Source organism: Scardinius erythrophthalmus (assembly GCF_964197995.2).
Source record: "Scardinius erythrophthalmus genome assembly, chromosome: 22".
NCBI classification, from domain to species: Eukaryota; Metazoa; Chordata; class Actinopteri; order Cypriniformes; family Leuciscidae; genus Scardinius; species Scardinius erythrophthalmus.
This window is the reverse complement of record NC_138242.1, coordinates 28,717,413-28,744,358: the sequence shown is the minus strand read 5'-3', so window position 1 is coordinate 28,744,358 and position 26,946 is coordinate 28,717,413. Positions and strand designations below refer to the sequence as shown.

Below are 26,946 nucleotides of genomic sequence, written 5' to 3'. Positions count from 1 at the left end.
ATTTAATGGACCTGAGCTAACATGAGTTGTTTTTTTATTAACTAATGTTAACAAAGATTAATAAATCCTAACAAATGTAGTGATCATTGTTAATGTTAACTAATGGGAGTTTATTGTAAAGTGTGTTTACACTTTATTTCATTGTTACAGTGTAATTTTATATTTAAGTACCGAGTAACATTAATTAACAACATGTACTTACTAGTATAATTTATAATATATTATATAATTTATGTAACAAGGACACTGTACAATAAAGTGTTATTAATTTTTCCACACATCTCTGCTGCTGTAAATATGTGAAGGAGGTTTCTGATGCTTTTTTGTGTTAAATCTTTTATTATGCGTAGGACAATTAAACGTATCGCTTATTATAATGTTCCATTCTCCGAATACATCAGGTGTGCTCATTAAATGTCTCATTAGTGAGTCTCAGGGGTATAAAGCAACCTCGATGCTCAAACAGTCTAGACAACGATCCATCCAGATCCCTCAACGGGGATTTATAAGCGCAAATCCCCAAGCGCACCTAGATGACCCCACATGTGTCCGCCGGTTTTGTGCGGCTGGGCTTTTGGTTACATTACGGTAAGGTGGACCTGCACTGTCAGCACAGGCAGATGTCAGGTGATCAACCGACTATTGCGCGTAGGTTGGACTGTAAGAAATCACAAAATGGCATTTTTTAAATACAAGAGCATCATTTTGGGATTACGCATGGCTGGAAAACGCACCATGTACCACCAGCTCATGTGATGATGCGCTAAATCACTGGGAAATACAGCGTTTGTTGTGTATTTATGATCAAATATCAGCAGTGAGCGAGCGCCTGGCCAGATCATGGGGCTGTGTTACAGTCTGCGTCCACGCTTGTTTGGGGACCTCAGTGGATCCATTTCCAACGCCAACTCGGAGTCAGATCACCAGCCTCCGGATCCTGGGATGATGATGATGCCGTCGTGCGTCCGGGGCTCCAGGCATCGCGACGAGGACTCTGGGGGGAATAGCGGGAAGACATCATCCACCTCCCCTTTACGCACCGGGGACGCCGGTAAGATCCCGGCCGGGGAGCTCCGCCGTGGCGACGGGGACCGAGCGCTCATCCAGAACGGTGGAGGTGGAGGAGGAGGAAAGAAGAGGCTGCAGCTGCTCCAGACTCCCAGCAGCGCCCAGAAACACAAGAACTGGGACAAACTGGTGGTGGAGGAGAAGGAGGCCGAGAAGGAGGCCAAGAAAGTCAGCAAGAACATTGACAGGGCCTTGAAGGAACTCAAACGGGAATATAAACAGACGCATCGGCTGCTGCTCTTAGGTGGGTGATGCTGCCATGCCTACTGTATGGTGGCTTTCTTTTTTACTATTATTGAAAATGTGTAGGCATTGACGTCATAAAGCAAAGCTTAAAATGTATGCTAGCACTATACTTGAAAGCTGAATGAATATAACATATTCTCGCTACTTGCATAATGCCTCACAATACACTTGGAGATCAATCAATACTTATTTTAATGACCGATACCGATTATTTTAAGGTTCAAATGTCTAGTCTATATATACACACCTATATGCTTGTTTTTTATAACAATAGACTATGCATAATGGATATTTTTATAGTAATATTAATATAATAATACCAATAGTATGACACTGCTTCTAAACAGTGGGATTTGCAAATTAAGTGGAAAACTTAATGTGTAAATATATCAGTCGAACCTACAAAAAAAAATTTAATAATGAAATATCCATATTATTATTTGTGGAGGTGGATTTTCCTTTTGTTTTAATCCATTGCATTGCGTTAAAAGGATAATATGATATATGATAACGTGTAACTGGGGTTACAAATATTGTTTACACTTTATTTTTGAGGTGTCATTGTTACAGTGTAATTATATGTTTAAGTTCTGAGTAATATTAATTAACAGCATGTACTATAGGGTAAGGGTAGGATTATGGTTTGGTTGAGGGTTAGTTGCATGTAATTATGCATAATTTACTGTTATTACTATGTACATTTAACATGTGTAACAAGGACACTGTAAAATAAAGTGTTACCCAATGATTTATTAAAAGGTAGAATACATTGTATATTACAGGGCATCAAGAATACTTCTATATAATACTTCTATAAATTCAGGCTTCAAGAAAAATGATTTTGTTATACATTATGTTATCTATTTATTTACAGTGTTTTCTTACCAAGAAGTCAGTTTTATTAGCCATGACACTAGGAGAAATAAAAAATGCAATATTCCATAGACAACATATTGAGTAAGATTAAGATATCAGAAAATAAAACTGAGCTCATAGTTTGTCAGCAAGTGCATGATGCTTTGATAAGATACTATAGTACAAGTCACAGTTCAAGAATCTATTACTTTGACCTCTGGGACACTGACAACTCACACACAGGATCTTCTGTTTAATTCTTGGAAGCAACTAAACAACCTGCACAACTACACACATTCACCTTTGATTTTAAAGCCCCCCTGCATATTGTCAATACTTTTATCCCTTAAAATTCATCTTTGATCATCAAAATGACATATTTTAAAAAGTTTTTTCCTTGAAAAGAAAAAAAGATTCTGCATGCCTTAAAATAGCTAGAATGTAACTCTACTACACCCTTGCCTCATTTAGTATACATGGTTCCATGAATATGCAAATTATCCCGCCTCCACTCGATGGCTCATTGATCTGATTGGTTACAAGGTAGTTTGTGACATCAGAAACACCAGCGATTTCAAACCGTGTTTTTGAGATTGTCTTTAGTTCATTGTAGTTTTAAGGAGAAAATACTCAGCTTATGTGGTGTGGACTTATGAATTTGCACATGGTTTGTCTTAAAGCATATTAAAAACACCACAGACATATTTTTTTTCACCACAGGGGGTCTTTAAACAACACACCACAGAATCATATTGTATCTAACATGACTATACTGTTTTAAATGCTCTAAAACATTTTCCACGTATGTCTTGAGTACTGGGCTGTAAAGTTTGGTATGTTGCTAAGTGATGTCTGCATACGTGTCTCTAAAGGCATGAATCATTAAGACTAAAGGTATTAGACTTTCTGACCATTTTGATTTCATTCATTTATTGTCCTTTGCTACTGATAACAATGGACTGACTAACTTCTAAACCCACAGTGGGAATTTCCAAGCTTTCCATACTCTTTTATGCTGCTATCACAATGGCACATTACATAAAGAAGGACAGAAGCCTTGTTAATTTGACCTTCACGAAGTAAAGGTTCAGTGGGGTTCTATATAGGGTTCTCGACTCAATTTTAAAGAACACTTTATGCCAAAAAGGTGCTATATATAAAGAGAAATGCCTTGAATGACTGCATAACACTTTCATGTTTAATAGTTATATACATTTTACGCAGGTTTCACAGACAAGGCTTAAGCTAGTCCCAGACTAAAATGCATGTTTGAGCTGTTGTAACTGAAAGCAACTTGCCCTGAAATATCTTAAAATATGTTTTGTCTCAAGATGCACACCCAAATGTTTTTTAGTTTTTTTTCTAAGGCATGTTTATAAAATCTACTTAAATGTCCTAATTGAATTAAGGCCTAATCCTGACTTGATCTAAGCCCTGTCTGTGAAACCAGGCCTTTTTCTAGTGATAAAGTAAGTTTATTTTATCACATTTAATCAAAATAAAAACTGAATTATAACAAAATTAATGAATATTAAATCCATAAAATTATGGGAACCCCTCAAAGAACCCTTTGGAGTTCTATATAAAATCTTTTCTACTGAATCCAGCAATGATTTGGGATCTATTTATCATTGCTGGATTCAGAAGAAAAGCTTTTATATAGAACTCTAAAAGGTTCTGTCAGGGAGAGGGCAAATCTTCATGCTTTACCGACACATGGCTCATTTGAACTCTGGCATAGTTGGTCAAACACAAATACAAATACAGAGTGGCATCTCAAATCCTTGCGCATTCAGCGTTGTGAGATTGAAATTTCGTAGAGACCAATTAAACAAGTTTGGCTGCAGACAGAGGTGTTGTCAGTTTTTAGAAGTAGATAATTAAAAGAGACAGAGAAGTCATCCAAGATGTGGCTTATAAATTAACTTTAATGTTATCTTTAAGCTTTATGATGGTTATTTTTAGTTCAGAAGAATGACACATCCTTGGGAATGTCTTTGTACAAGTTGTACTGTAACTACTTAAATCAAGAAGTAGATAAAACAGCCCTAAAGTGAATATCATTTCCTTTTAATAGAGGTAACAGGTATTTTTGCATATGCACTTAATAAGATGACTATAGCTTATATTTACTGAATGTGCAGAAATAGCCTATTTTAATGACCTATAAAGCACGTTTAGTCTATTAATGGATGCCTCACCCGTAAACAGCAAAAAGGGGTGCAGGGCTCGTATTAGCGTTGAATACTTTTATTATGGTTGTACCATAGGGAATCTTTTAGGGCAAAAACAAGAGATTGTCATGCTTCCACTCAAGCTGGTATTGTTCATTTCTGTTGCATTGCAATGTGAAGTGTATGTAAACTGAACTTTGTCACCCTGTAAATAGGTTTTATCATTTACTGAACGTGTACTTTGGCTTTAGCGTGGCCCTAACTGCATATCGCTGGCTAATTGTAATGAAAGCATTATGCAATATGCTCTGTTGTGTTGAAAGGTTTGAGCTTTAGGTCAGAAATATACATGTGGCTTTTGTCCTTGAGTAAATACAAGCTTCGACAATTTTGCCAAAAACTGTCTTCCATTTAATCTAGTGCAGTGAAACAAATTGATACATGTCTATAAATATCAATATGTGGTATTGTTTTTGAATGCACTGTAAAAAAAAAAAAAAAAAAAAAAAAAAAAAACTTAATTTAACTGAAACTAAGTTCAGTTGCTGCTTTGCATTAAATATTAAATAAATGAAATCAATTTTGCCTAATTGAAGTTGAAATTGGAGTTAAAGTAATGGGAAAACATATGTTGCCTTGACTTATTGATTAAATTATTTTTTTTTAACAGTGACACTTCTTGGTAATGAGAGAAGTTTGAATGAAATTGGTATTTGAATTGTGTTTAATATATATCGCCTTTATCAGCTGTTAAAGTAGGGTTTACATAACTTAATTGAATTTGGTATGTATTGTTTTGTTGTTTGAAAACAATAATTCAGACATTAATTCAGAAATCATTTAAAGCTGAGCTCAACTATCACATAATTAATAAAACTAGAGTGGTTTCTGAATGAACAAAACTTCACATGTTGCGGCAATGTTTTCAGCATATTTTGTTGTCTTCCTCCTTGTGGCTGGCAAATAGTTGGACCTAAAGTGTTTTTTTTTTGGCATAAGTTCTCAGTGATTTTATGCATGTGTATATATTGTTATATTTTATATATGTTAAATTAAAATGTCTAAATCTTAATGTCATTTAACATCCCTAAACCACCATATGCAACTTTGTTAGCTTCTGTTTTCTCTATAGTTATACCCATTTGAGCCACTACAAGACATTTTCTTATATTTTTTGACCTTTCATATCTCAGTGTAAGAGTTGATGTGCTGGAAAAGATGCTTTTACATTTTTCTTAATCATAATTTCAATCCATGTTCGATCGTATTCATAAGAATGGAGCTAGTGGTCATATTTGGTTTTCCACAGTTGCTTAGTGGTTTAACAAAACACTCTTCAGTTCACATGAATTTAAAAGCTTTTTTTAGACTTTATATGAGAAGTGAAAGTCATATGTGTTCTTAAGTATAAAATAGGAGAACTGCAATTTCTAAAGAAGTCATTTGGTGATATGTTATTTTAATGAGTATTTAATCAAATATTTCTGTTTGATGCTGATACGACCAGGCCAAATAATGAATCTCTAGGTAAATCAGATGTTCTTGTTGAAGTCACTGTTATGGAAATCGTTTTGTTTCCTTTATGTACATTTATATCGTGGGACCCATTCACTCCCTTCCAGATCTGGCGATCTTGGAGTTAAAAAAAAAAAAAAAAGTAGCCTATTTTAGGATGAATTTGTGGTTGGTGAACAAAATGTGTTTAAATAGTATGATAACACAACCTTCCTCCTTTTAATTTTAATCAGTGTTTTTTTACTCTCTCACATTTCTGTATTTAACTGGCAATAGCATGTCTAAATGACATAACCGTGCTGGGCAAGTTATGCTCCTTGATTTTGAACAAAACTATATAGTGTGGTTTTAGAGGGAGCAGACTATTTAAGACCAGCAAAACCAGCTTAGACTGGTTTAATGTTTTGTTGTTCCAGTATAAAACTTGACAGACTTTAGGACCCAGCCATTCGTCTGCTACAATGATGTAGAAGACCATCTTAAACCATTTAAGATAAGCAAAACCTGCTTAGACTAGTTAATATGTTCCCCCCAGTATAAAACGACAGACTTTGAGACCCATCCATTCATCTGCTACAACATCACATCCGCTACACTTTACATTGTAACATTGTTTACTCGCGTTGTTACATTGAAACGTTCGATTTACGATCTCGTTCGTTACAGTGTTTCGACAGTCAGTCAGTCAGTCAGTCAGTCAGTCAGTGACACTTTGTAACAGTTTTCCTGGTTCCGGTCATTACCAGCTGTGACCGACAGAGGCAGTGCTGAGTTACAGACTACAGCAGAGATACAGGCAGAGAATATCACATAGAAAAAACACAGAGAGGGCGAGAGAACCGAAGAGAAGGGAAGAGCGCCTGGCAGGGGCTCACAGAGACCCCCGGATCCAGATGCAAGTTCATATCCCACCTTACCGATCGATATGTGATCAATTTTATCAATCCCGTCGCTTGAATGACGCCCGGACTGCTTGAGACGTTGTAACGGAGGAGAAACAAAAACCTTCCCGGCGACCTTTTTTTTTTCTTTCTGTCTATTGTGGATCATTTTCTCTCTTTGGAATCGGAATTGGATTGATCATTCATAAGGACAGCGCACATATTGGCTTCGAGGGAGTAAGATGGGGTGTTTGGGGAGCAGTAAAACCGAAGACCAGCGCATCGACGAGAAAACACAGCGAGAGGCCAACAAGAAAATAGAGAAACAGTTGCAAAAAGAGAGACAGGCTTATAAAGCCACACATCGACTGTTGTTGTTGGGTAAGAGAAGACTTGAGGCGTTATATCTGACATACGAGAGCCATCCGAGGCTGTGTTTTTAAATGCACCGTGTTTGACAGCTCAATCTGGCATGTCGGATTGTACATATGAAGAACACACACCGTGATATCTGAAGTATCTCAGAGACTTTGCATGTATTCTCACGGCTGTTTTTTTGCTTTCGTAGGGGCTGGTGAATCGGGCAAAAGCACTATCGTGAAGCAGATGAAAATTCTTCATGTCAACGGGTTTAATGCGGAGTGAGTTCATGTTTACTGTCCTAATGTCATATGTGTGCATGTAAGGGCGGTATATGAAGGTTGGGCCCTGTGTTCAGCCTCGGCATGGCGAAGGAAACACTCGTACATGCTGAAGCTGATAGTGATGTAGCACTACGTGCTATCGGCTAGTGCTTCACTGCAACATCACTGTTAAATGGTCATACAGAATCTGGATGTAGGGAACGCATGGCTGAGAAGTGACTAAAATCAATTACCAAATGCTCATCAGGCCTATGGGTGTTAAAGTTTCTTAAACACTTTTTGCATCCTAAAAATAATTGGAATAGCATGTCTAAATGACATAACTTTGTTGAGCAAGTTGAAAAATATTATATATATATATATATATATATATATATATATTGTCAGTCACACTTTAGATTAGGGTCCAATTCTCACTATTAACTATGACTTTTTGCCTCAATAAACTCCTAATTACTGCTTATTAACAGGTTGTAAGGTAGTTGTTACGTTTTTGTATTAGTTGTGTATTGGGTAGGATTAGGGATGTAGAATAAGGTCTTGCAGAATAAGGCAACAATATGTGCTTGATAAGTAGCCAATAGCCTAGTAATATGCATGCTATTAAGCAACTAGTTACTAGTGAGAATTGGAACCTAAACTAAAGTGTTACCGTATGGGGGGAAATAATAAGTCAATTTTAAAGAGTAGTTTAGCCAAAATGAATATCCTAATGTCATTCCAGTCCGGTATGCTGTTTTTTTTTTTTTTTTTGTGCAACACAAAATGAGAATGTGTGTCCAACTCCAAACTATATTTGTTTCTAAGAAAGCAACATAAAAGTACCTCAGATATGACATTTCAAGTCTTCTGAAGTCATATGATAGCTGCATTTGAGGAACAGCCTGAAACTCCATTCACTTCAGCTGTCATATTTCATTCTCCATTTCATGATACGTCATGTTTGGTTACGTTTTGCCAGAAGCTATGATGTTTGGCATCAATAAGATTCAGGCTGATTCTCACACTAAGTTATCATATGTCTTCAGAAGGCTTGAAATATCATGCACAAGTCATATTAGACTGTTGTTGTTGTTAAAAAATTACACCACACAGGTTTGGAATGACACGAGGGTGATTAAATAGTGACAGAATTGTTATTTTTGTGGTGAACGATTGCTAGAACGAGGTGTTGCATATGCGCGATTCAGCCTTGCATTTTATTTTTCATATTTTTCTGCCTTTTTACTAAATTGAAATGTTTTCACTTATAGGGAAAAGAAACAGAAAATTCAAGACATTCGCAAGAATGTAAAGGACGCCATCGTGGTAAGTGAGCTGTTCACAGTCCTGATTTAGTTCCTAGAAGTTTTCTGTATCTAATCTCAGTCTCATGGCTCATAACTCTTTCATTTTTATTTCTAGACCATAGTGTCAGCAATGAGCACTTTAATACCACCCGTCCCACTCGCTAATCCAGAGGACCAGTTTAGGATCGACTATATCAAAAGCATAGCGCCGCTCTCTGACTTTGATTACACACAGGTAAGGAGTGTCATTTTCATCATTTACCTAAGATGCTTTCAGTGACATTTGAATTTGTGTAAATGTGTTGAGGCTTTTGAACCGCTTACAGAGAGGTTTTGTATGACTCTTTTGCATGATTGATTGCATGAATTAAAATTATGAATTTTTGCTTGGTCTTTTATAAATCATCTACCTGAGGTAAAGTGCCTGCCACTAGCTAAAAGTTTGGATATGTTTCTAAGGAACGTTACTTTATGGGAAGATAGATGCTTACTGCTATGTTGTTGTTTTAGTTTGCGATTTAAATGGGTGGTTAATATTATAATTTTTAAGAATAAGAATAAAAACAAGGCCCAATAATTTTGCCAGCAGTGTGGGAAAAAGTTCCAGCATTTCTAGCCTAAATAATTTTTAAATTCATTTACAGATACATTTTTTACATTTAGCTTTTGTGTATATTTACACACATTTTCAACAGTACTCAAAATATTGTAGTTTTATTAAATGGTGGTCAAAATAATGTTTTTTTTTTAATTATGCATACTATAACATGATTAGCATGTTGCTACGTTAGCTTACGTTCAGTTTTTGGTTTGTCATGCATTGTTGTTGTATCTGTGGTTTATGAGCACATCAAGTCAAGTTAAACCACAAGCTTTTTATGTTAAATTACAGGTTTGTGAGGAATATTTTGAGTTCATATGTAGGATTTAATTTAGAAATTGACTAATCCAGGAGGCCTTGACTAATCCACGGGACAGAGAAACACAACGTAGGTTTTCACATTAAATGCATTTGCATCAATTGCTTTAGTCATCAGAAAACTCAGGTCAAAAGGTCTTTTTGAAATTGTCAGTGAGTGATTTTTGTAATGTAGACATTTTATGTTCCTTAAAGTTGCTGTCTGGCATAGGTTTATTCAAACCAATATTTTTACCAGTCATTAGAAGACACAGAAGTCATGGAAAAGTTGTCGATGACGTTTGCTCGTTTTAAGGTATCAAGTTAAAACTCTGGATTTGTGTGTTTTTTTCCAGTGAAATATGAAGAGTATCATCTGATCTGTCTGAATCAGACTGAAACTGACTCTAACTATTAAGTTCTCTCTCTATCATACCGATGCAGTCTGTTAGCTTTAGCTTAGCATATGTTTCTGCTGTGCTTGAGTTTCGTTTGTTAGCATTAGACCGTGTGCAATGGGGTCAGTTATTTTCATTATGATTTTGTTGTGATATTCTAGCACATTTAACGCCTTTGCAGAAAAGCCGGACTGTGGTATGGCAGATGTCTTCAGCCTGTGACTTTTGATTGCACAAATGTTGGCTCTTCTTTTTCAGATTGTCATTTTTAGACCGTGTGGACTCTGCTGAAATGGAGATCTGTAATTAGGCAGTTTTAGACCCCAGATCTTTTCTCAGCTCAAATTAAGTCCTGGGTTTCTCTTTAATTAACTAATGGCAGACATTTATATTCACCTGTGAATTCATAAATGTTTTAATATTTTGACGGTTGGGTTATAAATACTGGAACTTCCAGAAAGTTCAGTTCTTATTTAGAGAGTAGTTTGCTGTTTACTCTTGGGTTCAACAGGTGATAGATACAATATTGACTGCTAACATGTATTATTTGTTTATCTTAAATTTGCATAAAATTTGCAAGATTACACTGGAGGAAGTATTGAATCCAGATAGAAATAACACCTTACAATAAGGTTTCATTTGTTAACTTTAGTTAGATAACTACATTAGTTAGTATGAACTAACAAGGAACAGTGCTTCTAAAGCATTTATTAATCTTAACTAATGTTAATCTCAACATTTACTAAAATATATTGAGCCCAAAAGTTGTATGTGTTAATATTAGTTAATGCCCTGTGAACGAACATGAACATTTTTAATCATTAACATTATGAATTAATGAATGCTGTAAGAATATATTGCTCATTGTTAGTTCATGTTAGTTAATGCATTAACCAATGTTAACAAATCTATGAAGCCCCTAAAGCCCCTAGGTCAGTGCTTTTGCTAAATTTCTTTGGGGAACGCAAAAGTTTTGTGAGAAAATGCAAAAGCATTGGAATATATATATTTTCCTCCCATCTCTAATTTTTTTTAAATCACCATGTCCCTTTAGAGGCTCCGTACAAATGAGTCCTTGTTATAAAGTACTTTATAACAATGAGATTAGAAACATTGACACACAAAAGTGTTCCTGTGCTGTTACTTCCTTAAGTGGTTCATGAGAAATATATTTACATTTTTCTACTAGGGCTGCACGATATATCGAAATATCACAAATGAACATATCGCAATGGCTTGCGATAACTGCATGATTTTTAATACTCCAAAATATTACAAAAAATCCAAGTTTTAGGTTGACGCAGACAGCCGAGAGTAGATCTCAGGATTGGGTTAGATCAGGATTGTTACATACATGTGACATGCTTAATGTTATTATGTGCAATAAGTGAAGTATTCATGCGCACAGAAAGCCGCCTCTCGGACCCCATGTGATCCTGAATTCAGTTCTCTTCCACAGCTTATATGGCCAAATACACACAAAATTATGTAAAAATGCCCATCGTCGAGAAAGAAAGCGTGTGTGTAACAATGTATTGGATCTGTGCATCTCTTAAAGTGACAGCAGCCTAATAAACCTGCTTCCGCCTGTGTCGTTTGTTGTTTGATTAACATTAATCACATAGAGAAAATCACTCACTGCTTGAGACTGAATAACTTTTGCAGCTTTAATTCATACAGTGAAGACTAAGCAGTGTTTTATTTTTACATTTGATACCCTAATGTAGGCTTACCTAAACCCCCTGGTTACACTGACGTTAAAATCACACTTACTTTTTATGTAATGCTACAGTAAAACACTGCTGTTCACTTTCAGAAGTTGTAGGGATGCTTTCTTCTCGCAAAAAAGAATGTGAAACATTTATGTTGGTTATATCATTTTCAGGTTTTAAATATATTTTAAACAGAATTTTATTTTACACTTAAAAAGCATTATCGTATTGGATATCGAATATCACGTTATCGAATGTCAGAGTCATAAGCTCTGAAAAGTACATGAATGTTAAAAGTAATGTACTGAAATATGAGCTAGTAAAATGAGCTAGTATTTTAAGCTTTATGTAAAGTTTCAAACAAACTAAGAAAAGAAACTAGCGTTTGAATGCCTGCATGATGAGATGTGCTCGAAGCAGCGCTTGAATCCACAGTGGTGGGCCTGTGTGATCAGTCAGTCTATTTCCAGAACAGCCAAAAGGCTTTTAACCAAAACACATTTTATGAATGTAGCTGGAAGTATGTAGTGGTATCAGTTCAAGAAATATCTCTTAAATGAAGCGAGGCAGACATGGTTTTAAAAATGGTTGCTAAATTCAATCATTTAGTTTTTAGCATGCAAACATATAAACATTTATTTATTTTTTTCCACAGGAGTTTTTCGACCATGCGAAGAAGCTTTGGGATGATGAAGGCGTTAAGGCCTGTTATGAACGGTCCAACGAATATCAGCTAATCGATTGTGCGCATTAGTAAGTATAAGTTTTATCATAATAGTTAAGTTTACCTGAAAACCTATGATGATGGTGGCTTTTTGTGAACTGGCATAATTCAAATTGATTGCATATTGCTTAAGATGCAGCTACAAAATGTCTTATGCAAGAGTTCTTCTCTGTTGATATTTATGATATTAGCACAAATTAAAAGGAACCACTAAACAGCACACACAAATAATCACATTTATTATTTATGGTCCTAGTGGTCGTTGCAGTCAGTCATTTGGTTTTACTGATGAATTGTATTTATGCTGCGGTTGTAGTGTGTTAATGTGAATCTAAAGGGAATGTATTCAGTAAACAATTCAGGACTCAGTATGGGCCTGTTCAAAAGTTTGGGGTTGGTCATGATTTTGAGTCTCTTCTCATTTATTTGATTATAAATAAATACAGTAAAAATTGTAATATTGTTAATATTATGAAAGTATTAGTTTTCTATTTGAATATATTTTAAAATGTAATTTATTCCTGTGATCAAAGCTGAATTTTCAGCTTCATTACTCCAGTCTTCAGTGTCACATGATCCTTCAGAAATCATTCTAATATGATGATTTGCTGCTCGAGAAACATTTATGATTGTAATTATCAGTTGTGCTGATATTTTTGTGGAAACCATGATATTTCTTTTTAAGGATTCTTTATTAATAAAAAGTAAGGATTTATTTGAAATCTAAATATTTTGTAACAGAAGTGTAGGTGTTTATTGTGAGACTAACAACGGACTAGTTGATTTGTAAGGCAAACTATCACTGACAGTGCTGTGCTTTAGCTGTTCGACACGGAAAACATTCTCGGAAAAGTTGCGTCTGTAAACCAGTTCAGGCTACCAATGAATTAGTATGTTTTGAAAATATGTCGTTTTTGCACATCCCTGTAAGGAACGTGCCTGATCAGGTTCAGATGAACCTGAAACCAACCTATTTATTCAAGGGCTTCCTTAAGACGTCCAGGCAGCCGACTACAAACATGTCGTATATGTATTTAAGTGTCTTTGCCTTTGAAATGGTGCGTGAACGATCTGTTTTTACGTCCACTGTTGGCTTTTTTAGGCCAGTGCTGACGTTTGTCCTGTACAACAGCGGCCGTGTGTCAGGTATGAAAGTGTGAGGAGGGTGGTCAGGTCATGGGAGTTGGTCAGCCGCTTTGTAGGACGCAGATACCATCACCAGCCAGTGCAGGGCCTGACACATAATGGCGACTGTTGTCTCTCAGTCAGAAAAGGCCCGGAGATACTCAGAGAATCATACAGACACCCAGCTGCTCTCAATACAGGCTTGTTCTTTGTGGAAGACTTTTACAATACTGAGAATTCCTCTGTTATACAACTTTGAATCAATGTCTGCTCAGATATGTTTGCTGTGATCCAGGTCGATCTAGGGGTGTGCAGTCGTTGAGAAAGTTTGCAGATAAATTGAATTGCTTCCACTTTGTTGTACTTTGCCCCTGCAGAACTTGCCCTCATGATTCTGGGGTAGCGATGCGCAATTTATCGAAATAAAACGGAAATCACGATTTATATAAATGATTATATGCGCTATAACTATAACTAATTATATAACATTCATTTGTGAACACAATATGCGGTAACAATCTTCCCATACCTGGAATGAGAGGCTTCCTGTGGTTTTCAGTCCAAATAAAAGTTTGATGGTTTAACATTTGAAAATAAAGCAATTCTGTACAGATTTTACTGATGTAATGTAAAATGTAAATTATTATTAAATATTATTATTATTTTTCTTAATTCTTTTTTTACTGTAAAATATTACAGTAGTAATATTTCTTATTTTAACTATACAAGCATCCACACCAGCGGATGATGTTGTTCTGTTTATTATCTGAAGTCAGGACGTGCTGCCGCTTTAAATGCGGGATGGATTCTGATTGGCTGTCAATGTTTTTATGTTGATCAGCTGGAAATATTCAGTGATTCCAATGATATTGTTTCTCTGCGCCATTATCGTTATAGTTGTGGTGTGGACTCTACTATTCTTTTATATTATGGTTATAGTAATCGTCCGTAGTGTGAACGGATTTAAGTCCGTGAGATTTTTACGCCTGTTTTTGTCCAGCCAGGTGTTAATTCAATTACCTTGAAAAGTAATAGCACACATTTCCTCAACAAACCACATGATTTGGAGGTGTTATTCATACAACACAAATGTTGCAGGGCGAGTTATGCACTAAAATTTAATTGTTTAAAACACCAACCCTGAGTTATACAACAATTATGGTATTTATGCTGGCTTTAGCAAACACCTGTAATCCAATAATTATATCTCTCATTATTATACCAGTAATAAAGTATTATATCTCTCTTTAGACTTTCGACATTATATTTGACATCACATCACTATATATATATAAAAATCCATAATTTAATAGAAACCATCATTTAATCCAAAATGCCATAGAAAAATAAAGTAAAATGCACTATTTTCTTAGCTAAATAAACAGAAGAATATATGTAGTATTCAATTATAATATTTATTTAAAAAAATAATATTTTTTACCACAACATTTTAAAGCTCGTAAAATGCCATGCAGTGTTCAGACTAAAATTTAAAAAAGTGATTATTGTATGTTGTGCATTTATTTATTTATGTTTCCTGGTTGGGTTATCAAACATGTAGATGATAATTTATCAAGTGTATATTAAAATTTTATATACATATTGTAGTTTGCAAAATGTTAGGTATATGTGTGGTAGACATTTATCTAAAGTTTTTTTTTTTTTGGTAACTCAACCAGGAAATATATAAATAAAAAAATATAAGGCATTCACAACACAACATAGGCCTACTCACATTGCTATCGGAGAGTATTAATTTTTTTTTAAATTGTTAGAATTGTGCTCAACCAGAAAGTGGCATTTGTAGTCAAATGTTTTGCAATTATTTTGGCTACTGTACCTCAATACTGTAAATTTTAGCAGATCTATAGCAAACTCTATGTTATAATCAAGCTGTTTTATCGCAATGCATCTTAACTGGCCTTTGGCCTGTGAGATCACTGAACGATCCCTCGTGATTTTGTGACATCTGTCTGTGTTCGTTTCTATTTCTCTATTGCGTGTCTATTTTAAGGCTGAAAGAAAACGGATTACATGTCAATGTCAAACCGCCGAGACGCACAAATACACGTTTGTACGCGAGTGAGAGCGTGCTGTTGTGATAGAGGACACTTGTACAGAAACAGTGAAAGCAGCAGTCCGAGCGAGAGAGATCCCAGTTGTGTGTGTGTGTGTGTGTGTGTGTGTGTGTGTTCTGTATGGAGATTGTGTTTGGGCTGTCTGTCCCCCTCCTCCCTCCACCAGAGCTTATGTAAAGGAACAGCGCAGCCGGGGCAAGCAGGAGCTATTTATAGCACAGCACTGCAGAGCACTCACTGGTGGAGGGTGTCACGTGTGTGTGTGTGTGTGTGTGTGTGCGCGCCGCCGAATCAAAGGGAGTATCCCGGCAATGCGCGTAAACAAAGGAAGGTCAGAAAGAGAAGGTGAGGCGCAGAAAGGGCCCGTGTGTGTGTGTGTGTGTGTGTGCAGTTATACATATCAGACCCTCATAAGTGCTTAAAGGGAATAAACATTCACTGATGTACAGCGGCGCTCTCTCTTTCTCTTCTTTTTTTTCCCTGCCTTTTCTTACATAGATACACAAACAAACACGCACATGTGCAGTTGATAAAAATAGCAACAGATTATGAATTCCTTTTTTAGCATTTAGGATTTCTGTTTCGAGATTTTTGCCAGCATTTACCTAAAAATAGAACGACCCCACACAACTGCTCAGAGCTATGAAAACCAGTAATGATTATTAAACCATCAGGCAATTATATTAATCTTACGTACCATCAATTTGAAATGTACAAATCTTTTTTTTATGGAATATTGGAGCATTTATTGTAAATGATTTATCTGTGCACTTTTTCCTTAACTCGTGTGCTCTCGTAACCTTTAATCTATGTAACAACAGGGAAGAAAAGACTATCGCAACTTCCTTTTCATGCTGACTTTGAATATAGTTTTTAAATATGATTTACAATAGACAGATATCTTGTGTCAAGTATGTTACTTTAACGCATGTAGGTTACTTTACTTTTTATTCTGTAATTAATTTATTTCCTCTGGTCCCACAGATGTAAAATTTTATATTAGCAACATATTTTTATATTTGTAAAAATATACAAATGTGGTCCCACAAATATGAGAATTATTTTAGCAACATTTTTATTTAAACCGTTTTGCTGGAAAACAATGACAAATGATGTGACTCATTACTGATTTGTTTGTAATCTTGAATGGGTTTGAACTAAATGAAAGACTCAATTATTTAACATTATAAAAGAGTATAATTGTTTGTATAACAATTAATCCATCAGCACAAAATTCATGATCATGACAGGCTTAGTTGCATTCTTAAATTCTATTTTAATTTATTTACATTTGTGCATTTGGCAGATGCTTTGCATTTAAACTTTACATATTTTTTTTTCAGTTCATGCATAAACAAATATTATTATAATAACTTCTTTCAATAATTACAAGTCCGTTCGATGTGCATGCTGTAAAGAAAAGGGAATCATCTCAACAGTTAAAGTTTGTAACTTTTAAAAGTTTTGTTAATTGGAAGAGGTTTTGTATATTACAGGAGAAATGCAAGCTCAAAAAATAGCTTTCTTAAGCCCGATTCGGACGGGATTAACTTTACAAGGGTAGATGGAGTAATGTAATTTTAGCTCAGGACTTCTGTAATATTAATGGCCCATTCGTCACCCTCATGTCGTCATGTGCGAATAACGTTGCTTCCTGATATCACGTGCGCAAACACATATAACCTATATTTATATATATAAAACAGTTATGTCCGGTCGAACGATGTATTAATTAACTTCAGATTGGATTGTGTTGGTAATAGGCACGCTAAAAGATGTTTCGTGCCTCTAACAAGTGCTGTCGATCTTCTTTCTGATCTGAATGGTGTGTGGAAAACACTTGAGTTTTGCCACAGACTCGTCCCAGCGTCTAGAACGCAACTGTATGCTTTTTCAAGCATCTCCATACTTGGAAAAACTGCGGAAAACTACTTTTAAACAGGAAATTACGGAATATTTACGTACATATTTACAGCGGGTCTATTTGCACGAGATTAGTATTACCTGAGGTCATTTTACCAGACCTTTTTACTGAAGGTATAAAGTCGCCGCAATCTTTACTGACATTGTCTGTAATGATCACTGAGATGCACGTTCGGACGGGACTAAAATCACAGAGAAGCTCTGGTAATAATTACTTTACCCCACCTCTCCATGTTCCACTAGTCGTGTCCGAATAGGGCTTAAGTCTAATACAACAGAGTGCAACAGTCGGTTCCAGAAGTAAAAAATCCATTCTTTTTCTGCATAGGGAAACTGATTTTGAACGAGAACTTAGAAACCTTCAAAGACAGACCTACTGTGAGCTACGAGGTTGTTAATCGATTGTAGTTGCTTCCGTTGAAGCCATTAGCCTGCATTATTTCAGCTTGTTTGATTTCCTGTTTAAAAAAACTACATTACCCATGATGCTGTACAGAAAAATCCACTAATCAAAAAGCTCTTAGGCTCCGCCCACTCCCATGAAGCACTGCAAATAACGTGATCAAGTCGATCTCTATACGCTCTCAAAATACTTAGTATATATATGCATATTTTGCAATAAACTTAAAATATATTGTTTATATGTGTCGGGTAGTTTTATATTTATCCATTGTTTTCAATTTGATTATGCTGTTCGCAGTGCTTCATGGGATTGTAGTTCTTTCACTAAGTACACAGTTTTGTACCTTTTGTGTTTTTGTCCGATTTTCAAAAACTTATTTTGCTTCAAATCAAAGTTTTAGCGTTGTGATTCACGCTTGTAGCTGATTGGCTTGGTTCGTGGCTTATAAAGACGACTTTTAAAAAATCCCTATGGAAAAAAAAAATGGAAAATGGAAATGGACCCAGCAGTGCTGGAAAAAAGGGCGGGCAGTAATACACTCTATGATCTAATAAGGAACCTTGCACCGATACTCACAGCTGTAGAGCCGTTGTTCTCAATAGGACATGTGAAACGTGTTCAAACATTCCCATATTGTTCAGTGTGAACTGGATTTACAGGTTTTGGAATGACTCCTGGTACAATTTCTTGTTTCCCCTGTGATCTAGAATCAACCTCATGTTCCTAACCAGCGTACAAAGCACCCATCGAGTACAATCTGGGCTTTATTATCTTATCTTGTCTTATCTTATCTTTGGTACAGAACATTCTCAAGACTAGCAAGAACCACAGTGATGAATCAGATTAACCGTGTTATTTTCAGCATAAGAGCGACGAAGGAGATTAAATGAAATTAAAATAAACACGCGTTCAAAATAACTATTTTACAATGCATCATTTTATCTCTGAAATCTGATTGTCATGCCATATATACACGTAATGATATATATCAGTATGTGTTTGTTTGCATATGTATGTATGTATATATACATATACATATATATATATATATATATATATATATATATATATATATATATATATATATATATATATATACATTCATGTTAACTAATAAACTATATATATATGTATGTATGTATGTATGTATGTATGTATGTATTAGTTAACATGAACTAACAATGAAAAAATACTTCTAAAGTATTTAATAATCGTAGTTCATATTCATTTCAGCATTTGCTAATTCTTTAAGAAAATCAAGTTGTATTTTTATTTTATTTAATGGACTTGAGCTAACATATCTAACAATGAATAGTTGTATTTTTATTAACTGAAGTTAACAAAGATTAGTAAACATTGTAACAAATGTATTTCTCATCGTTAGTGAATGTTAATGAAGTGCTAGAAGTTACCATTGTTTTTATAGAATTATACAGTTTTGAATTTTATATTTAATGTTATAGAAAATTAGTTATATAAAGTACCTAGATAATTATTTGTTTTTGTTTGTTTATATAATAATATATTTGTTTTATATTATTTTTAATACCATAATCAAATTAAATATCTTTGGTTTTAACTTCAAATCCAATTAAGATGAAGTTTAAAGTAACTTGATTAGTTATTTGTGATGTTGCGCAAAAATTTAAAAAGTTTTTGTTGACATGCCATTTTTATTTTTTGATCGTAGAGTCAGTCAGTGAATTTCAGTATATTTTGTTCTGCCTAAATGAATATGTTTGGATGTTTCTTCTGACCGTCGTGTCGAGACTGATCTCACGTAAGACGTCTGTGGACTCGTCGTGTAAATCGTGTCTAGTTTATTCTGTATGGCTGATTTTTTTAATAGTCATTAGATGAATGGTCACTGTTGTTTCAGAGCGCTCATATTAAAATAAAGATGTAGTTTTGGTTTCTCAGCCTTCACAACTCAAACACAGATCCGACATGTGCCCTCTGGAGGTGAACACTGGAAATGCAAGGCCATATTTGATGGTGGTCAAGTGCATTTTGGGATACATAGGTGTTATTTACATTTTGTATGGGCGATTTTGTCCCCACCACTTTATGAAACGGCTCACGCAACAGATGATTCTTCTGGATCAACACAAGCAATTCAGTGTATGCTTATTAAAATGAGTGGTGGAATTTGTAATGTTTTGCTGACTAATTATTGAGTTTGTTATCAGTTGTCAAAAGTTACAATGTTCAGAGCAAATGTTCTTGTTCCAATCTGTCGTTAGTTGTTCGGAAAAAACGCAAAACAAAATGCAAAGAAATGTGCATTTTATTATTAGAAAGAAATTTATTCCTTTTTTATCTTCGAAGATTTAATTTACAATATTAACGATAATATGATCAGGTATATTTGAAAGACTTTCATTAGATGGTCAAAAATTGGCATTTGATGCTTAGTGGCAAATATCTAATGTATTTATTTTGTAAATATTATATTAATAGTATATTATTGTATATTTCTGTGGTCAGTAACATGTATTTAACCCAGAATATTATTTTAAATACTGAAGTGCAATTGCACATTTGGGGTCTGGGAGTTTGGGGTCTGGTTGCAAAGTCTCTTATGGTTAACGTTTATTTGATCAAAAATACAGTAATATTGTCAAATATAATTGCAGTTTAAAATACAGTGTTTACATTTTATTTAAAGTAATAAATGTTTTCTATTGTAAAATACTTGAAAATGTAATTTATCTCTGTGATCAAAGCTGAATTTCCAGCATCATTCCTCCAGTCTTCAGAGTCACATGATCCTGCAGAAATCAGTCTTATGCTTCGTTCATCTGTTGTCTCGATTATTTACCATGTCGTAATTACCGTAATTTCAAGACAACATGTGACCCGTTCTACTCTGAGCCGTTCAGAAGATTCCCAGTTTACAAGTTGTGATTCTGAGTTCTACAAGGACGTGAATGCTTTTTACAGTTTGAATCTTGTAATTATGGTACGATGGCTCAAGAAACATTTCTTTTTATTATCAATGTTGAAAACAGTTGCTCAATATTTTTGTGGAAACCCTGATTTTTCTTTTCAGGATTCTTAGAAGAATAGAAAGTTTTGAAACAGCATTGATCACTTTTGTTTCAATTGATCTATCCTTGCTATTAATGAGTTAAAAGTATTGACCTGATAATTGCATTGCAATATGCATTTTCACATCTGAAAGAAATGCTCCAACATCGTATAAAAGCAAGTCGAGATCCCCACACAAACCTATTTTTCTTAATCTTTTTATCTTTTTTTTTTTTCTTTTTTTTTGCCAATGTCGTTACAGATTGTCTTGTTGTCACAAGCTTGTGGGATGAGTCTATATTTGTCTCTGTTAGTGCTGATAGCACTAATATCACATGATGGTCACAGAGTGTTGGGCTAATATTCTGCCTTTCTGCAGGGAAGTAAGAGAAAGATATGGGCTTGTTATCTAACATTCTTCAGCTGCGTACTTGCTGTAGGGATGCTTTCATGGGTTCAGTTCTCATTCACATCCAATGAGTGTGTGTATGTATGTGTATATATATATATATCAGGTCTTGGGAATATTTTTGATACAGCAGCAACAAGGTATATCTAGACTACACCTTCAAATGGCATTATTTGAATGAGAGCATTGCTGCTTCTTTGATAGTTTTTGCCACTTTTAATACCGTTTGAAATGATGAAAGTAACCAAGTCTCATCTGAGACACAATCAAAGTGTTTTTGAAGACTATTGTGTAGATATCATATTCTTTTCTAGAGTGTCAGTGACACTGGTACTTGAGCAGTGTCTTTGATATTAATTTGTGACTATATTATCATTTGTTATTACAAGTCACTGATATGGTGTTTGTATGTGTGTGTATATGTATGTGTATAAATGTATCACGGTTTCCCAAAAATATGATGCAGCACAACTGTTTTCAACATTGATAATAAAAAGAAATGTTTCTTGAGCATCAAATCATCATATTAGACTGATTTCTGAAGGATCATGTGACACTGAAGACTGGAGTAATGAAGCTGAAAATTCAGCTTTGATCACAGGATATAAATTACATTTGAAAATATATTCAAATAGAAAACAGCTGTTTTAAATTGTAATCATATTACTGTTTTTTTTTTTTTTTTTTTTTATCAAACAAATGCAGCCTCAGTGCATTTTGTACAAAAAAAAGAGAAAATCTTACTGACCTCAAACCTTTGAACAATAGATAGATAGATAGATAGATAGATAGATAGATCGATTCTTGTGGGGAAATCATCGAATAAAACGCACATAAACTGCAGTTATGCTCGATAATGAGAAAGATGCCATTGCCCAAAATATGAATGCTGTAGTTTGGTCATGAAAATATATTTATTAATGAAAAACCTACTTGTGTAAAGTTGATTTAACTTTTTCTTCATTCGTGTCTTCACAGCTTTCTTGACCGGATTGATGCAGTAAGACAAAGCGACTACACACCAACAGACCAGGTACTGTTTGAGCTCTTCCAAAAACACACACCGTGTTCATTTGTAGATGAGAGACGGCATGAGGCGCTTTGTAAACGGCTCGCTCTTTATTTTCCAATAATTGTCCTTCCCTAACACTTTCTCTCAATCTTTCTTCACACAGGACTTGCTTCGCTGCCGAGTGTTAACATCAGGGATCTTTGAGACGCGATTTCAAGTAGACAAAGTCAACTTTCAGTGAGTTCACTTACTTATTAAAAAGCTCCATAGAATCATATTAAAGATTGTACAGTGGATATTACTGTAAGTGTTATGTCTTCGTATGTCCACTAGAGGGACACATTTCACTTCCTATAAACCTCTTGTCTCTGTTCTTCTCTTTCAGTATGTTTGATGTAGGAGGTCAGAGAGACGAAAGAAGAAAATGGATTCAGTGTTTTAATGGTACATTTAAGTGTGTGTGTGAATTTGAGTGCGTGAATTTACCGCCAGTTGCACATGCATGTCAAACAAGTTTAAAGTGCCCATATTAAGTCTCCTACAAAAGGTTTACATGCATCCAAGGTCAAAAAAACACGAGACGACTCGTTTCAGGCAGTTCAGAATCGATAAATTTTTTTTGAGAGACAATAACTCCATTTATTTGCACTTTGATCTTTGTAATTTTGAAAACATTTTACATTCGCAAAATGTCATATCACACACTACATGAAAGGTAATATCCGAAAAAGCATAATAGGGGCACTTTATTGTGTGATCTTTAACAATTTCACAAAAATATTTGCTGTTTCTCTGCAGACGTCACAGCGATCATCTTTGTGGTAGCGAGCAGCAGCTACAACATGGTCATAAGGGAAGACAACAACACAAACAGGCTACGGGAAGCACTCGCTCTTTTTCGCAGTATCTGGAACAACAGGTTGAAACTTCATTTTCTCATTCCTTTTTTATTGCTTGTTTTTAAGTGCAAGTGCAAGCTTAACTGACCCCTGGGCTCTGTATTTCCCCCCTTCTTTCTGCAGATGGTTACGAACAATTTCTGTCATATTGTTCCTTAACAAACAGGACATGCTGGCAGAGAAAGTATTAGCTGGGAAATCTAAAATTGAAGATTATTTCCCTGAATATGCTTGTTACACCATACCAGATAAAGGTTAGACTTTTCACACATCACTTAAGACCCAGAAATCCCGAAAAAGTACTGAAGTTTTCATATAAGTGGGTAGTTGACAAATAATTGACATTTTTGGGTTAAAGGAAAAATGAAAATTCTGTCATGAAAAATGATCGTAAACATAGTCCAAATGACTTGTGCACTATATTTGTGTGAGTTAGAGAAATTCACAAGCGTTCAGTTTTGTGAAGTGAATCGACTGATTGATGTGCAGGACAGTGTGTGTTAATCTGTTGACTCTTCTGTTGTAGTAACTCCTGAACCAGGTGAAGATCCCAGAGTGACAAGAGCCAAGTTTTTCATTCGTGACGAGTTTCTGGTTAGTATTTTTATTTGTCTATTGCAGTCACAGTTTAGACTGATTCACTTTGTTGTGCTTTTTCCTAGCAAAGCATGTGTTTATTATGAAATGATGGAGAAAAGCTGTTGATGGGCAGTTTACAGAAATCCACCGATAATCGATTTCACCAACATTTTTGACCACTATTTACTCTTCTCTACACAATCCACTTAATCTGGTAAACTGATAGTCGGTGCCATCTTGTGGACATCCAAAGAACAAACATGTTTACTTCATTTTCAGCATTAATCATCATCCACACTCTGATTCATTGGATTCACTCAGTTGTGTAGTTCATGCAATTTGGGGTTTGTGGGTTTGATAAAAAAGCGAATAATTAATTAAATAGTAAAAGTATAAAATAAAAAAAACATAAATGAAAACAATACAAATAAAACATGCTATAAAGATGATTTTTTTTCAAAAATATAAATTTGATTATATATTTATACTAAAATGTATATATACATTTAAGAAATTCAATAAATCATCTGATAAAATTATATATATATTATATATAAAGCCGCCTCTCAACACTAAATTTAGTTATTTTTTTGCGGCTTGTTGCACTTAAACGGTCAAATACACACAAAATAATGTATAATATGTATAATATACACATCAGCAAATGTTAAATTTTTGAAATATTAACTATAAATCAAGGGGTTCGGCTGGTGAAAAAGTTTAAGAAACCCTGATTCAGAGTTTTTTTTCTATTAAAAGTGATTCATTAATCCCATTAATGACTGGGTTCTGTTGTAGGCATTTATACTGAGTGTTGTCCAGTCAAATTGATGTACATAAATATTGTTTAATTACTTTTGTTAAATATTGTTAAACTACAAACAAGTTTTTTTTGGATCAATTCTTGTAATCATATGAAACGCTTAGTTGTATCTGTCCACCTCTCTTTTCACAGAGGATCAGTACAGAGAGCGGAGACGGCCGTCACTACTGTTATCCCCATTTTACGTGTGCAGTGGACACGGAAAACATCCGCCGGGTCTTCAACGACTGCCGAGACATCATCCAGAGAATGCACCTGCGGCAGTACGAGCTCTTGTGATCGTCGGGACCCTGCGCTCTCTACCAACGTGTCTCCAAACTCCGCAGACAAAGAATACTACTGACGTTTGGCACACCACACTTCGGTTTTTACTCGTTTTATTTTAACTCATGATTCGGGGCGGGCGGTCGATCGGTGGGCCGGAAGGCGGAGAGGGTCACTGGGTTTCCCCCCATGTTTTTATTTGGATTGCCTTTATTTTTGCCATTCCATGAAGCCTCTGGCTACCTCCTTTTTTTTTTTTTTATTAAAATAAAAAATGATATCGTCGTGTATATTTTCTGGCTCCCGCCAGATTATGAAGATCGCATCACCTTGTGACCTCCAGGAGTCCTAGTCTCGCGCCCCGAACCTTGATCTTCTGATCTATAGGGCTCTCTGCTGCTCTTTCTGTTTCCGAACACTGAAGATCGCCCACGGACAGAGGCGGGGACGGGGTGGGGGGGGCTAGGGGTTGTCGAACACTGGGCAAACGAAGTGAAGTAATGCACTTTTCCATCCGGTTTTGACTGACGTTTTTCTTTACGAAGATGGACACACAATGTAGCATCACATCATGAATTTCTGTCCCACTCAAGGCTTGCGGACAGGTCAGAGGATGGTGGGAATGACCACGCCCCCTTTCATTGGAAGGAGGCGGAGGAGGAGGGGCTCCGGGAACATTGCTGAAGCCTCAGTTTGCTCTTGAGAACATGATGGCAAAACATCCGTGAAAAGAAACGCCCCATTTCTTATTGTTTTAGTTTCTTATCTTGTACAGACTGTGCAAGGTTTGATTTTTATTATTTTTTCTTCTTTTTTTTTTCTTTCCTTTCCTGTACAGACTATAAAATGTTATATTATTTTGTACAACTTTATTGAAAGAGAGTAAAAAATCTACTTGTAGATCTTTGTGCCTTGATTATGGCTGTACCTGTAAATGAAGCTGATACATATGTTTTTGACTGCGCTGTACAGCTTGATGTCACCCCTGTCGGCAGAAGGGACTGTGGATGGGGACCTACTCTGTAGAGTTTAGTTTCTTTTCTTTTTTTTCTCGTTTTTGTTTTTCTGCTTTGTTTATATAAAAAGAGAAAAAGTTCTTTATTAAAAAAAAAACAATAAATATAGGAAAGAAAATCTTAACCTGTATACATTATGCAAATTGACCCCCTTACCCGCGGTTATGATCGGACGAAACGGCACCATGCCTTTCTTCTCGTTTTTTTGTTTGTTTTCCGTTTCATTTTAATTCTCAGCTTTAAAAACAGAAAAATTGAAGAAAAAAAAGTGTCCAAAATCACAACCTGGTGTTGTTTTCAAAGGAACCTTTTTGGATATGAAGTATGTCTGATATATACACACACTTTGTGTCTGTGAGTGCGTGCGTGTTCACGTACAGGAGACAAACATTGAGCCACAGACGCATGACATTTGTGTGTGAGTGTGTGTGCGCGTGTGTGTGCAAGAGTGCATTGTGTGCACTCTTTTATAAATGTGCGTACATGTAAATTTATACGTCTATATAAATATATATGTACAATTCTACATGTTTAATTATGTGTGTGTTGGTGTATACATACTTTAGTATGTATACAGTGAAGATGTGTACTTACACACATAGGTAAGCATGTCTAGAGTGAAATGAATAAATGAGAGTGCAATATTGAAAGCAACTGTGCGTGTCCGACGATTTTCACCATACACAATATAGACAGTAAATCGTAAACTGAAAGGTTTTTTTACTTGTATTTCTTTAATATCAATATCATGTGATATCAGTTTATAATACACATCCAAATATACTCTTTATTTTTTAAAGCAACAACATCAGAACTTCAAGATGTACATTTTTATTTATATTTATTCAAGTTTTTTCTTTTTTCTTTTATCAGCTGAACACCTTTGGCATTCCTAATTTATTTTGCTTTTACCAAAACCTTTCAAACAATGTGATCCACCAAAACAACACAAATTATGTTACACATGCAAATTTTGGTTGA

General features: G+C 35.2%; 1 protein-coding gene across 2 annotated transcripts; it reads left to right on the top strand.

Moving 5' to 3' along the window:
• The first annotated feature begins 469 nt into the window (after window positions 1–469).
• On the top strand, window positions 470–26,617 carry gnal2 (guanine nucleotide binding protein (G protein), alpha activating activity polypeptide, olfactory type 2). 2 transcript variants are annotated; one of them, XM_081353211.1, is made up of 12 exons: window positions 470–1,312; window positions 7,308–7,380; window positions 8,637–8,691; window positions 8,788–8,907; window positions 12,336–12,433; window positions 22,351–22,405; window positions 22,548–22,621; window positions 22,770–22,828; window positions 23,183–23,303; window positions 23,407–23,537; window positions 23,810–23,877; window positions 24,818–26,617. In XM_081353211.1, the coding sequence occupies exons 1-12, from the start codon at window positions 841–843 to the stop codon at window positions 24,962–24,964; spliced, it is 1,473 nt and encodes a 490-aa protein (XP_081209337.1). In that variant the 5' UTR covers window positions 470–840; the 3' UTR covers window positions 24,965–26,617. The 2 variants fall into 2 exon arrangements, with proteins under 2 accessions (XP_081209337.1, XP_081209338.1); XM_081353212.1 differs by lacking the exon at window positions 470–1,312 and adding an exon at window positions 6,641–7,120.
• Window positions 26,618–26,946: the final 329 nt, after the last annotated feature.

Coding starts and splice junctions, on each gene's coding strand:
- gnal2 (XM_081353211.1), top strand. CDS start 841: ATGGGGCTGTGTTACAGTCTGCGTCCACGCTTGTTTGGGGACCTCAGT. Junction 22,829..23,182: donor ATGGATTCAGTGTTTTAATG/GTACATTTAAGT, acceptor GTTTCTCTGCAG/ACGTCACAGCGATCATCTTT. Junction 23,878..24,817: donor TCATTCGTGACGAGTTTCTG/GTTAGTATTTTT, acceptor CTCTTTTCACAG/AGGATCAGTACAGAGAGCGG.